The 13,661-nt window shown below is 46.7% G+C and overlaps 2 protein-coding genes across 2 annotated transcripts; both read right to left on the bottom strand.

The window, feature by feature from the left end:
- Positions 1-8,446: 8,446 nt before the first annotated feature.
- LOC120702144 lies at positions 8,447-9,575 on the bottom strand. The gene is made up of 3 exons (XM_039985901.1): positions 9,440-9,575; positions 8,841-9,013; positions 8,447-8,731 (listed from the first exon to the last, which is right to left on the bottom strand). Exons 1-3 carry the CDS (start codon positions 9,573-9,575, stop codon positions 8,447-8,449), a joined length of 594 nt encoding a protein of 197 aa, XP_039841835.1.
- A 1,451-nt stretch (positions 9,576-11,026) lies between these two features.
- On the bottom strand, positions 11,027-12,946 carry LOC120703690 (berberine bridge enzyme-like Cyn d 4). The gene has a single exon (XM_039987843.1). The coding sequence runs from the start codon at positions 12,743-12,745 to the stop codon at positions 11,159-11,161; it is 1,587 nt and encodes a 528-aa protein (XP_039843777.1). The 5' UTR covers positions 12,746-12,946; the 3' UTR covers positions 11,027-11,158.
- Between the last annotated feature and the right edge of the window lie 715 nt (positions 12,947-13,661).

The following is a 13,661-nucleotide window of genomic DNA, read 5'->3' on the forward strand; positions in this document are numbered from 1 at the left end:
TAACAGATTCCTCTCTTTTAGCTTGGAGGGCTGCCTCAAACTGAGCTTGCATGCGTGCTTGTGCTGCTGTCGATGAGGACTGACCAGTCTTTGATGGTCGAGGGACACCAATGTTAGGAAGAAATATGGATGAGCGGCTGATCTGGCTAAGACTTTCATCAACAATCTTGGAGGGGGGACTTTTTTGCTTCTCCTTCTTCTGGCTCTCTATTCTTCTCTGCCACCATTTGTTCCTACATAAAAAGAATGCACTTCATAACAAGGCCGCAGAACAGTGTTGAAACAGGCATGTATTTTAGTACAACAGATGTATCCAATCATTTTGGAACTTACATATATATCATTGGCAAGAGGAGTGCGACCATTTTTTGACTATTCATACATTCCCCAAAGAACTCTACAACATCTGGCTCACTGTTGTTGTACGTAGGCCTCTACGGCATGTAAAAGCCTTGGATTACTTTGAAGCACACATCTCAGTTTTCATTGCGTAGTAACAAAAGGATCCAGGCCAACACCAGGCAATCAGTGTGCATATAGAACAAAATAACGACATAAAGAATTTGAACATACAACCCAAAAGTGTGTAGTATAGTACCCCAAAAGTGAAAGCAATAGTATTACCAGACTGTATCGATGGGCTATGTAGGACCTAGAACCCGTTTTTTGGTGAAGCTGCACGTTGCCTCGATTTACTTTATTCTTTGCAAATTTCTCCTGCACCACAAATGCAATACAAACTTTTAATTCACATGCACAGTTTGATTGCATATTAACAAAAGTAGTGATGCAGGGCATGGACCTGATTCTTTGGGTCACACTAGTACTCTACGAGCTTGATCCACTCCTCTTTCTTCATTTTACGTGGAGGTTCTTTGGCCAACAGCTGTTCCTTTGTCAGGGACTCATCGAAATACTTCCTTTTTAGGTGATACCTCTGCTGCCTTACTCCCTTCTTAATGATATCAGTGCATGCATATTTGCTTGGTCCCTCATTCTTAACATCGACATCCAACCTATTCTGCAGCCACACAAATCATTTATTAGAAAAAATTCCTTACATGGGAGTAGAGCTAGTAATGAAAGAAAGTAGTTGTAGTGAAATAGGTGTCTCACCGCCACTTTGTCAAGGACTTTTTGTACTTCTGCTGGGCCCCCATCTCTTTCATAAAGCTTCCAAGATGTGTAGATATGCAGCTTGTCTCTAAGAGCTACACCAGTTTCTGATGCCAGCTTCACAGCTTGAAGTGGGACATCAGGTCTTTTCTTCCCTTCAGCCACGTGGATAGCCAGCTTGTTTCCTCTCTTTATCATCTTCTCTAAGCCAGCCCCAATGGTTTTCTTGCGGACTTCCTTTCGGGGCGCTGCATTGGCAAACAACATGCAAACTGGGTTATTATAGCATCCACAAATGTAGATATTGAATGTAGATAATAATGGTTGGAAACACATATTGATTACCTGGAACTAAGTCACCAACTAGTTCTCCTTCATTTGTATGACCCTCTGAATCGGCATCAACTTGGTCATTTGAGTCATTGATGTCATTGCTTTGCCTAGAGCTCTATACACCTGGCGAGGTTTCTATAGGATATGATTGGTTAACACTAGTTGTGGAAGTAAGTTGCAGAAATAGGGCACGAGTGGGTGTAGGAGTAGGAGTACTATGCTCAGTGTTTCCACCAGGTGCAGATACGGGTTGACTGGTGCTGGGTAATCTAGAAGGACTAGGCAGCTTGCTGCCACTGGAAATGGGATTAGTTTTAGGGTTGGCTTTCGAAGTGGTCTTAGGAGGCAAGGGCAGTCATTCCCTAGGTGGTGGACGGACCACAGGCGAAGGCATGGCTGCCTGTTGCCTAGTCAATCTGGTAGGCGTGCGCGGTGGCAGCTGTTTTGTAGCCGCCATTTGTGCCTTCTTTTGCTTCTTCTGCTGAGGGCGAGTTCCTGGAACCATCGCTCCTACCTGCCAAGAGAAACATGCATCTTATCAATTAAGGAACAAGTGTGAAGTACATTAAATGACTATAATGAAGTACATGTTTGAAAAAGACTGACAAGATACTTGTTAATTGGCCTAGTAATGCATCTCACCTCAGTATTATCCTCATTATTTAGGTCATCATCACTCTCAGATTGGTTATCAATGTCAGAGGATGGGTCATATTCTTTGTCAGAATCGCTATTGTCAGACACTACTGTCTTCCTTTTGCACTTTTCCTTTTTGGAAATAACATCTCTAACTTCCTGAGGTAATATTGGAATGCCAAGAGACTTAAAATGTTCCTCGATATCCCTTACCCTTTCATCCCTGTCCAGCTCATACTGGGTTTTTGTCATTTCTTACTTAGTTTCATCAAACGCACAGAGAGCAGAAATTGGATTCAGTTTCTGTAAAAGAGATGGAAAAGAACTAACAAATCAGTATTCTTTGAAATCTTAGAAAGAAGGAAAAATAACAATCAAGAATAACATAGCAAGTTACGTACAGCCATGGGCAAGTTTTATTAGTCAGACAGAGAACAATTAGCAAAACACACAAGCACTGGAACCAAAGGTCTCGAACAATTAGCAGAACACACAAGCAATGGAGGAGAAGGAGGAAGCAGAGTACCCTTGGAGCAGGAGGAAGCAGAGTACAGCCGGCGTTGAGGAGTGCACGTGGATGTCGTCGGGCGACGCTGTCGGAGCAACGTTCAGGACGTCGATGGGGCTCGCCGGCTTCCGGTGTTGAGGTGGAACCGCGCTTGGCGCCGCTAAGATGCAGGGAGGGAGGAGGAGGCCATGCTAGTTGGCGTGGTGGGCTTCAGGGACAGCGGGGTGGTGGGCACGAGTAGTGGTGGCGAGGGGGCGCGAGCGGCGGCGGGGCGGCGCTAGGGTTTGCGTGGGTCTACGGGGATTTTCCTCTTTGTCTGACCGGGCAAGAGGATAAGGTGAGGGTGGGGGGGGAGGGGGTTTGGATGGCTTGAGCGGGAGGTGGGGTGAGTCCCGTGTGTCGGTGAGCGGGATAGAGCGGGAGAGAGTTAGGTGCGGCAGTGAAAATTTTGGCCTGACGGGTGGAGCCGGATTATCGGTGGCCGGTCATAGACTGGGGCAAAGTTGGTTCTGATGCAGCAGGTCCACTTGTCAGTGACCCTTTGAGTTCTATTAGGTCTTTGGACAAAAAATTGGTGTACTAAATACTTTCAAATTAAAAAGTGATGAACACAAAGATTGTACACCTCATGAAAATGCACACTTTTTGTTTTGGTAGTTTGTTCATTCGACAAAGTGGCTGTAAGTTTGTTCATGAAAATGACATATCTCACGTATAGTTCATGGAACTATAAGAGAGATTGTAAATTTTATGAACTACTTTACTTTCACTTTGTCAAATGGGCAAATGGCCAAAATAACAATTGTTGGTCTTCATGAGTCGAACAACTCTCGTGTTCATGACTTTTGTACTTGAAGTCATTTGGAGTTTCAAATTATGGTTTGATGTTGTATATTCTTTTAAATTCAACTTTTTAATCGTTCAAACTTTGTAACATGAAAATATGACCAAAATCAACACAACAATTTGACAGATCATGATTTTAGAAATTTTTATAAAAAAAAGCATCAGATTTTGAGATAGTATGTAGGAGAAAAACTTGTTACAAGATTTTGCCACAGATTAAAAACACAAATGTGTGAGCAATTCACAGGGAGCAAGAGAGGCTAATGAAGATCTTGGCCCACATGTTATTGATATGGTGGACCACATGGCACTCAAGCCTAAATAACATCTGGGTCCACATATCATATATAGTAGGGGTACTTCACTTATGCTACCGGTTTCTATATCTTTTTTTTTAAAAAAAACTTAGCTACGAAGCTCAGTGTGGCTGCTCGGCCACTGCCACTGGCCATCCCGCCGCCCCAACCTGCTGCCTCGCCGGCGACTAGCACCTGCAGGCTCGCTGCCGATCTGCACGTGCTGCCACACCGCCGACCTGCACGTGCTGCCTCACCGGCAAAAAATCATCTGCAACTGCCGCCCCTCCCCTCACCTGCATCTCGTGCCCATCCCCTCGAACCCATCGAACCCGCGGTGGATCTTGTCCGGCAAAACGAGCTACTCCACCGCCCACCAGCAGCCACGGCAACCACCCCCACAAGGTGAGCTCAGTGGCTCACAAAAAAAAGGTGAGCAAATCGATGTGTACATCTTTCGATTTAGATTTTTCTTCCAGTGTTTTTACTTTAGTCAAGGGATTTATGATGGATTTGTTACTCTTTGCACCTAATTTTATCCAGTTCGAGATGGATAGAAGTTGGATTTATAACAGTGCACTATTTTTGCCGGCCTTTTTGTCTGGTGTTCTGCAATTCATGGAATATGTCAGAGGTAGATATAGTGCAGATGAGAAAATCAAGTTCCCATGCCGAAAATGCCTAAACCAGATAGAGAAAAGCCTAGATGATGTACACGAGGATATCGAACTCAATGGTATGTCTAGGTGCTATACTAGGTGGGTTCACCATGGAGAGGAAGAAGATGATGTTGGACAAGATGAAGATGGAGAACTCGCTATTGTACCTGAAGATATGTCATTGGACGGAAATGACCAGGCAGCACTTGACGAGGAAGGACAACTTGAAGATGTCGTAGATGACGGTGCAAGGGGAGTTCATGGGTTGATTCAAGATTTGCGCGACGCAGCAAGCCATGGCTTTGGTGGTAACTTATATAAACAACTCATGGAAGAGGCAAAGCGTGAACTTTATCCAGGTTGCACCGAGGAGACTAGGCTATCATTCATTATTAAACTGCTGCATATAAAAGTGTACAATCGGATAACAACATCTGGGTTCGATGCATTCCTTAAGTTTCTTTCTTCATCTTTGAAGAATATGCCCGGACTTCCTAAGTCCTATAACGAGATGAAAGCTCTGCTTCGGAAGATTGGTTTTGGTTATGTTTGTATTGATGTGTGCAAGTATGATTGTGCCTTGTTTTGGAAGGACCATGAAGGCGATGATCATTGCCCAGTTTGTGGCTTCACAAGATGGAAAGTGAACAAGGAGGGTAGAAAGAAAGTTCCTCACAAGGTCCTCCGTTACTTTCCAATAATTCCACGCCTTCAAAGGTTTTTTATGTCAAAGTAGCGGGCACAATATGCAAGATGGCACAAGGAAAAGAGGGTACCCATTGAGAATGAAATGAGACATCCTGCTGATGGGGAAGCTTGGAAAGATTTTGATGAGACTTTCAAGTCTTTTGCAGATGATCCCCGCAGTATAAGGTTAGGCATTGCTACTGATGGATTTAACCCATTTGGTCAGATGAGTAATTCATATAGCATATGGCCAGTGATAGTTGTACCATACAATTTTCCACCATGGATGTGCATAGACCAATCCAATTATATGCTTGCTTTACTAATTCCAGGCAAAAAATCACCAGGCAAAGATTTCCATGTGTTCATGCAGCCTTTGATAGCAGACTTGATAGAGCTTTGGAAGGGTGTAAAAACTTATGATGCAGTTGAAGGCAAAGACTTCAGCCTGCGTGCAGCGATTCTGTGGGGAATCCATGACTACCCTGCATTAGGCACCATGTCAGGCAGAACCACTAAGGGTTACTTTGCATGTGTGCACTGTGATGAGAATCCATGCTCCGAATGTCTTAGAAACAAAATTGGTTTCATAGACCATAGACGTTTCCTCCCTAACGACCATGCTTGGAGGACAAACAAATCTTTCAATGGCAAGCATGAAAAAAGAGAGAAGCCCAGGAAATTTAGTGCAGATGAGGTTATGGAAAGGTTGGATGAAGTTTGCTATGTTCCAGGCAAGAATCCAGATAAGCCAAAATCAAGAAAACGACGCCGTAATGAAGATGAACCAGTATGGCATCTGAAGGTTAGCTTGTATGATTTACCATACTGGTCAAAATTGAAGCTACAATACAACCTTGATGTTATGCACATAGAGAAAAACATATGTGAAAACATTTTGTCAACTCTACTTATTATTCCAAAGAAGACAAAGGACACCATTGCTGCTAGACTAGATTTGGAGGAGAGAGGTATAAGAAAAGAGCTTCATTTGCTAGATGACAGTGGTAGTTCATCATCAAAGCCAAGAGCTTGTTATGTTCTAAAACTAGAAGACAAGAAGAAGTTCTTGCAATTTGTGAGCAATGTTAAGTTTCCAGATGGCTATGCCTCCAATATATCAAGATGTGTTAATATGGAGGGAGGAGGATCAATGCATGGGCTGAAAACACATGACTGTCATATAATGCTGCAACGTATTTTACCAGCTGGCCTTCATGGTTTGGTGCGCAAAGACGTATACGAAGTAATTACTGAATTGGGTACTTTTTTTAGACAACTTTCCTCCAAAACTCTAAAGGTTGATGCACTACACAAGATGAAGGAAGATATTGTGCTTATCCTTTGCAAGCTAGAGAAAATTTATCCTCCAGCATTCTTCGATGTTATATTTCACCTAGCAGTACACTTAACTGATGAGGCACTCCTTAGGGGACCGGTGCAGTATGGATGGATGTATCCCATTGAGAGAAGGTTGGGCACCTTTAAGCGTTTCGTCCGCAATCAAGCAAGACCTGAAGGATCTATTGCGGAGGCATACACTGCCTATGAGTGTATGACCCAGTGCTCAACATATTTCAGTGACATCATTAGTAGGTTCACTAGGCCTGAAAGAAACTTAGATGGAGAAGAGAACATCTCACCCAATGGTTACTCTATTTTTGGTCATGGTATTAACCTATTGGGTGCTTCAAAACTTCATTACCAAGACAAAGACTATGACTCCATGATTTAGTTTTTTCTAAATAACTGCGAAGAGGTTGATGAATACAAAGAGTGAGTAATTCCTGTTATTACAGCCATCTTTATTCAATACTAGTGTCACAAAATAACTAATTAGCTTCTTACTTGGTAGCATGTATAGGGCACAATTAGAACAAGAAGAGGTCAACGATGTTGGAAAAATGATGTCAACACAATTCGCTGCATGGTTCGAGAATCATGTGTGTGCTACTTCTACAACATGACTTCATAATTTATGATCCAATACATTTTCAAATCACTAATTCTGTATGTTTTTTACCTACAGATTACCAAATTGAAATATGAAGGCTCAACACTTGTTGATGAAGACTTGTACTCACTAGCATGTGGGCCGGATTCGCGCATGCGTTCGTACACAGCCTGTATAATCAATGGGGCACGGTACCACACTATGGCTCGTGACGAACATAGGAAGACACAGAACTCCACCATCAAAACTGCAGGTACTCACGGTGATGACACAATTGACTTCTATGGGACAATCACAGACATTATTGAGTTGAGTTATAGTAGGAACAGCAAAGGGCGTAGAACTGTTATCTTATTACGATGTGAATGGTACCATCTTGGGGGAAGGACATACCAGATGAAAGATGATGGTTACTTCAAGAGCATAAACATCACAGGCCAATGGTATAAGGATGATCCTTTCATTATGGCCACAGATGCTACACAAGTATTTTTCTTGGAAGATACAAAATTAGGTCCATGTTGGCGAGTGCTTCAAGAATTTGGCCACCGACATATATTTGATGTCGAAGAGTCCCACACAAACCAACCAATCCATGAACAAGTACAAATGAGATGTCAAGAGGCATACCAAGAGGAGCATATTTCATCTACAGATGGTGTAGTGAGAGACATTCCTCCAGATATGGATTTGTTGCACATGGATAATGAACCAGGCAGCCCTATTAGTACAGACCTCGTCGAGAGCATCCGTCGACAAAAACATATTGCTCAAGGTGATGAAGCAGACCGCGAAGATGAAGATGAAAATGAAGATGAAACCTACCTTGAGTACCATAGTCCAGAAGAAGGCAACACTTCAGGAGAAGACAATGATGTTGATTGACCTTTGCATTTCTAGAGATTTGTGAACCATGAACTTTTTTGTTATTGATTTTGTTGTATTTGAATTATGCTACTACATTTGTTTCTGATTTGTGAGATTGTAAGACCTTATATGCAATGTTTCTGTTTTTAGTGGATACTTCATGTCTGATCCAAGTTACAGTGTCCAGATTTAATTCACATGATGTATATCTATATAGTCTAAGGTTTCTGTGTTTTCATGACACATGAAAATGTCATGGAATGCCCAGAATCTGTCCTAAAATGTATTTTTGGGTTTTTATGACCCCAAGGCCATGTCATGGAAAGTACAAAATCTGTCACAAAATGTAATTGGAAGTGACATACATGCTGCAAAAGTTTCAACCCACACAATTTTCACATCAAAGCAAAAGTGATCTTTATTTCCAACATACATTAGCATTGCACATACATAGGGCACACTACTGTCCACCACAACAGGTTAATACAATATGTTCTTCAACACTACAGCTTCAACACAAAGGCCCATACATCATCAGAATTGCCTACTTCAATACAGCTACAACCAAGCCAATGGCCAACACCACGAATATTGTTACATTCACACATCCACACACAAGACAAATGCAACTTCCCAAGCCTTCCCTATTCTTGCCAACCATTTCCTTCACCTCGTTCAGATTTTGTTCCAAGCTATCAATTTTTCCCACCAGCTTAGGAACTTCTGTTGTCGAAGCAGCTGCAATGGTCGAGGAAGCTGGAAGTAGATAACCATGATCCTCAAGGTACACCACATATTCCTCCTCGAACCAATAGCTGGAACATCTCCCCTGCATCCAAATGACAACCACAGATAATTTAATACCAATAGTGCAGGCACTGAATGCTACAAACACTACCATTTTCAGGGAAGCACATTCAGGGAACCACTGAACTGACATTTCCATAGCCTTGCCGGGGGCACTTGAAAAACCTCTTTCCAATATTATACTGAGACTTCGTGGTAGTACCAGTAAACACCCACACATCCTTGCAAGTCGGGCACATAATCAATGGTAACCCGGTCATATCATCAAGCGGCGCCTGCAGATCGACAGCAGTGGACGGAGGCACTGCAGCAACAACAGCAAGGGGTCCAGGTTGTAGGGCAACCTGAGCTGCGCTTGACCGCCGAGTCCGAGTGGTTGAGGAGGACGCCTGTGACATGACAACCGAAGAGGGAAGGTGAGCAACAGTGAAAGGCAACAGAGGGGGGACAGGGATGGGGCACTGCCAAAATGGCACACCTAGGGCTATGAGGAGCTGCCACCACCGAGACGACGCTCAGCCTGCGTGCTGCGGTCGGCCCGCCCACCTGCAAGCCGCGCTCACCCCGCCCACCGCGCTCAGCCAGCCAGCCAGCCGCGCGCGCCTCGCCGCCCAACCGACCTCCGCTTCGCCACCAAACCGGGCCCCTCCGATGCTCCGCCCGCCCGCAAGCTGCGCTCAGCCCGCCAAGCTCCGCCGCCCGCCGTGCTCCGTCAACCCTAGCTTCACACCGAGATCCGCCACTAGCCAGCTGCCGCGCTCCACCAGGCCGCCCGCCAACCCCTCCGCCTGCGCCCGGCTGCCACGCAACACCGGCCCACCCGCCGCCGGCAGCCACGCTCGGTCCAGTCTCTCGCCGGCAGCCATGCTCCGCTCGCCCAAACGCTGCCCGTCGCCTCTCATGTGGGAGTGGGGGATTTTGGGGAATGATTCGAAATAGTCAAAGTCCTACTGGGAGTATATTCATGATTTTTATTTTTTTAGGACTATGGCTGAATAATGACGATGGGGACCGTCATGTCAAAATTAAAAAACAATGATGCTACAAAAAGGTCACAAAAAACCACTCCACGTCGTCACAAATACAATTCCATCGATCGGCTACTGCCGGCCGGTATTTTGTGACAACACACGACATCTTTATGTGACATAATATAGAGTGTGGTCACAAATAGTTCAAGGTCTCATGAATTTATGACGCCACTATTTTTTTCGTCATATTATGTTACAATATATGATGATATTTGTCCTCGTCATGGGGACTTTTGTCATAAAAAATAGAATTCTTATAGTGTTAAGTATAATTAATGCATGATTAGCAGATGATAACTGTAGCAATTAGTGATCAAATTATAGACTAATTAGGCTTCATAGATTCGTCTCATGGTTAAGTCATGACTTATGAAATTTGTTTTAGAATAAGTCTATGTTTGGTGCTGCTAATTGGTGTTTAAACGTGATGTGACAGGACTTATGACTTAAATTAAAAAAACCAAATGAGGCCTTAGGTTGAATTACCTACTTTTGCAATTGCAAGACTAACGACAGTGTAGTTGGGACCTATAATTTAGAACTTTCAATAAAAACAAAAACTGCATATAACTTAAGAGGTACAACAACCGCTTAGGTTTTAGCTGAACTCGCGGATGGTAAACTTTAAAAAGGTGAAATCGAAATTGACTGGCCAAAGTCTGAGGCCTCGTTTAGATGCACTGTGTCAAGTTTTTGAAAGGGAATCATTTCACATTTGAAGTATTAAACATAGACTAATCACAAAACCAATTACATAACTCGTCTGTAAACTACGTGATGAATCTAATGAACCTAATTAATCTGTCAATAGCATATATTTACTGTAGCAATTTAATATCTAATCACGGCCTAATCAGGTTCATTAGATTCGCCTCGCAATTTATAAGCAAATTGTGCAATTAGTTTTTTATTTCATCTAGATTTAATTCTCAATGCAGGTGCCACAATATTTTTTTGAAATTTTGAATATTGGATCTAAACAAGGCCTGAATGCATGAAGTAACAGTAGATAGGCCTCAACACATAGATCAAGCTAAGGTCTCAAGTAAAACATTTTGAACAACCACGCTGTTGCGATGTAGAAAGAAGAAGTATGAATTTTGATGGATAAGCAAGTATACAAAGTTATTAGTAATGGAAGTTTGCCACAAGCAGAAAGAAAATAAGAGACAAATTTAAGAATAGCTGAATTTATTCAAGGACTAATATTAATCCTTATATTTCTTTGCTAGCCCCACAGCCACAAGTACGTACGTGGTTAAAGGCAAGTACACTCAAATACAGGAAACTGTATAGCTATACAACATGTGCAAAAAAAAATTAATGATTAGGATAAGCTAATAACTAGATTTATATTCTAATAAAATGTTTCAACCGTATAGGCGCGCGCCATTTTCCTATCTAGTCCCTGCCGCTCCCTACTTGCTCGGGCGGAGCGGCGGGATGCTCTGCTCGTTCCTGAAGAAGTCGTCAGGGTCGATGTCATTCTTGGCCAAAGCGAGCCTCTTGTAGTTGTCCCTGAAGTACTTCTCGCCCCAGACCTTGCCGGCCTCGTAGCTGCTGACGTTGCCCACGACGACGTTCTCGCCGAGGTCCAGGTCCCTGTAGTTGAAGTAGGCCTCCCTCGGGCTCGAGCTCACGTACGGCTCCATGAACGCGTACAGGTCGCTGACCCACTTCATCTGCGCCGCGCCGCCGCCGTCCCCGCCGGCGAACCACACGTTCACGTACTGGATGTTGTACAGCACGCCGGCGCGGTGCGGGAACGGCGTCGCCGCCTCCGGGACGCCGCCGATCGCCGCGCCGTAGGGGTCCAGGATCATGATCCCGGCGTCGGGCCTCGCGAGCCAGCCGGCGAAGATGCTCTCCCACGCGTCCCGGCGAATCGCCCGCCGGACGTAGTCCGACGTCATCTTGGTGTAGGTGCCCGCGGCGGTGGTCCGGTTCAGGATGTCCTCCACGGTGCCGCCGCCGCCGCTGCTCGGGTAGAAGTAGGGCACGGACTGGATCCAGGTCATCTCCTGGCAGTGGGTGCGGTTCATCCTCGTCCCGAGCTCCCGGAAGCGGCATCGCATCACCGGCAGGAGCGCGTCGCACGCGCCGAGGTACAGGGCCTCGAAGGTCGCGGTCTGGTTCTGGAGGAGCACCCTGATGAAGAGGTCGTCGGGGAGGGCCGGCGCCACCTCCTGCCATCTGGTCACGGCGTCCACGGCGCCCTCGTCGGCGGCCACCGGGATCCTGAACGCCGTGACCGTCGGCGGGACGGGCACGAGGCGCACCTGCCACGACAGCACGACGCCGAAGCTCTCGCCGCCGCCGCCCCGGATGGCCCAGAAGACGTCGGGCCCCATGGCGTCCCTGTCCAGGAGCCGCCCCCTGGCGTCCACCAGCAGGGCGTCCAGGACGTTGTCGGCGGCGAGGCCGTACTTGCGCAGCAGCGTGCCGAAGCCGCCGCCGCTGAGGTGCCCCCCGACGCCGATGGTCGGGCACAGGCCGGCCGGGAACGCAAGCTGGTTGTTGCTCGCCTGCGCGACGGCGTAGTAGAGCTCGCCGAGCGTCGCGCCGGAGTCGACCCACGCGGTGGAGTTGCGCGCGTCGATCCGGACGCCGCGGAGGCTGGACAGGTCGACCACGGCGAACACCTCCGGGCGCTTGGAGCTGTAGGACAGGCCTTCGTAGTCGTGCCCGCCGCTGCGCACGCGGAGGCGGACGCCATGCCGGCGGCCGCAGAACACGGCGGCCTGCACGTGGGAGGCGTTCGTGGGCGTGATGACCCAGAGCGGCCGCACCGTCGCAGGCGTCGAGAACCTAGCGTTCCTGATGGAGGACAGCAGCACCGAGGTGAACGACGGCGAGCTCTGCGCGTACACGAGCTGGCAGGGGATGCTCGCCGAGAGGCATTGGGGGAAGTCGTCGGATGCAGCGTGCGAAGGGGTGAGGAAGGCGTAGCAGCACAAGACGGTGAGGATGAGGACCGGCGCCAAGGATTTGGCTGCCATGGCCATCTTTGCTTCTTGCTTGTTGCAGAGTTGTGCTCGGATCGAGCTCGATCGATCCCCACATACATATACAACCCCAAGAAGCTGCGGCGTGGGAACACGTGCAGGCGCTTGTTCCTGTTCTCCATTATTCCTGGAAACGTCCGTGCCTGGTGCTGGAGGAAATTAAACGTAGAGAAGTAGTAATGGTCAAAGCTTAGCTGTGGGAAACGTCGAAAAGTAAGAGTGGTGCTCTAGCACGTTACGTGCGTGGCGAAGTGGAATGGTTCACTGCAGGTTGAAATCAAGGTGTACCACTCATATTTAAGTTGGATCGGTCTAAAGACACGATGACGATCCCTATCTTCCTTTCTACCTAAAAACCTCGTACTCTATGTAATAAGCCTGTGACCACTATTATGATAATTATATTCTTTTTGCATGCGCCCATGCCATTAATTAAAAGAAGTAAAGCTAAAATCTATCTATCTATTATCTTAATACATTAGAGTCGTTTCCTTCACCACTAAGCCTCAGCCCCCCCCCCAGCGCCTATTAAAGGCTGAGCTCGACCCCTGCTCGCGCTCGAGCAGCCGTCGCCCGCCATTGTCGTGCTCGACGGGGGGTGCTCGCCGTGAACTCCCTCCTCCGACCATTCCCCACCCTTGCCAAGCCCCCAGACGCCTCCTTCTCCTTCCACTGGTCCTACCGGCCTTACCCACGCTGCCGCTTCCTCATTGGAGTAACGCTGCCGCCGCACAACACCACAGCTGGAGTGCCTGCTCCGCCGGCGACCCCCTTCCCGGCCACCTCAGCCTCAACCAAGGACATCACCAAGTAGCTCTCGCCGCCGTGGTGCTCCTCCAGCACTTTTCCCCCACCGCCGGGGAGCCCCGTCGTTGGAATCTCACCCGGACCGCCGCTGACCCTGATAGGGACCACA

The sequence above is a fragment of the Panicum virgatum genome, chromosome 4K (assembly GCF_016808335.1).
Source record: "Panicum virgatum strain AP13 chromosome 4K, P.virgatum_v5, whole genome shotgun sequence".
Classification (NCBI taxonomy): domain Eukaryota; kingdom Viridiplantae; phylum Streptophyta; class Magnoliopsida; order Poales; family Poaceae; genus Panicum; species Panicum virgatum.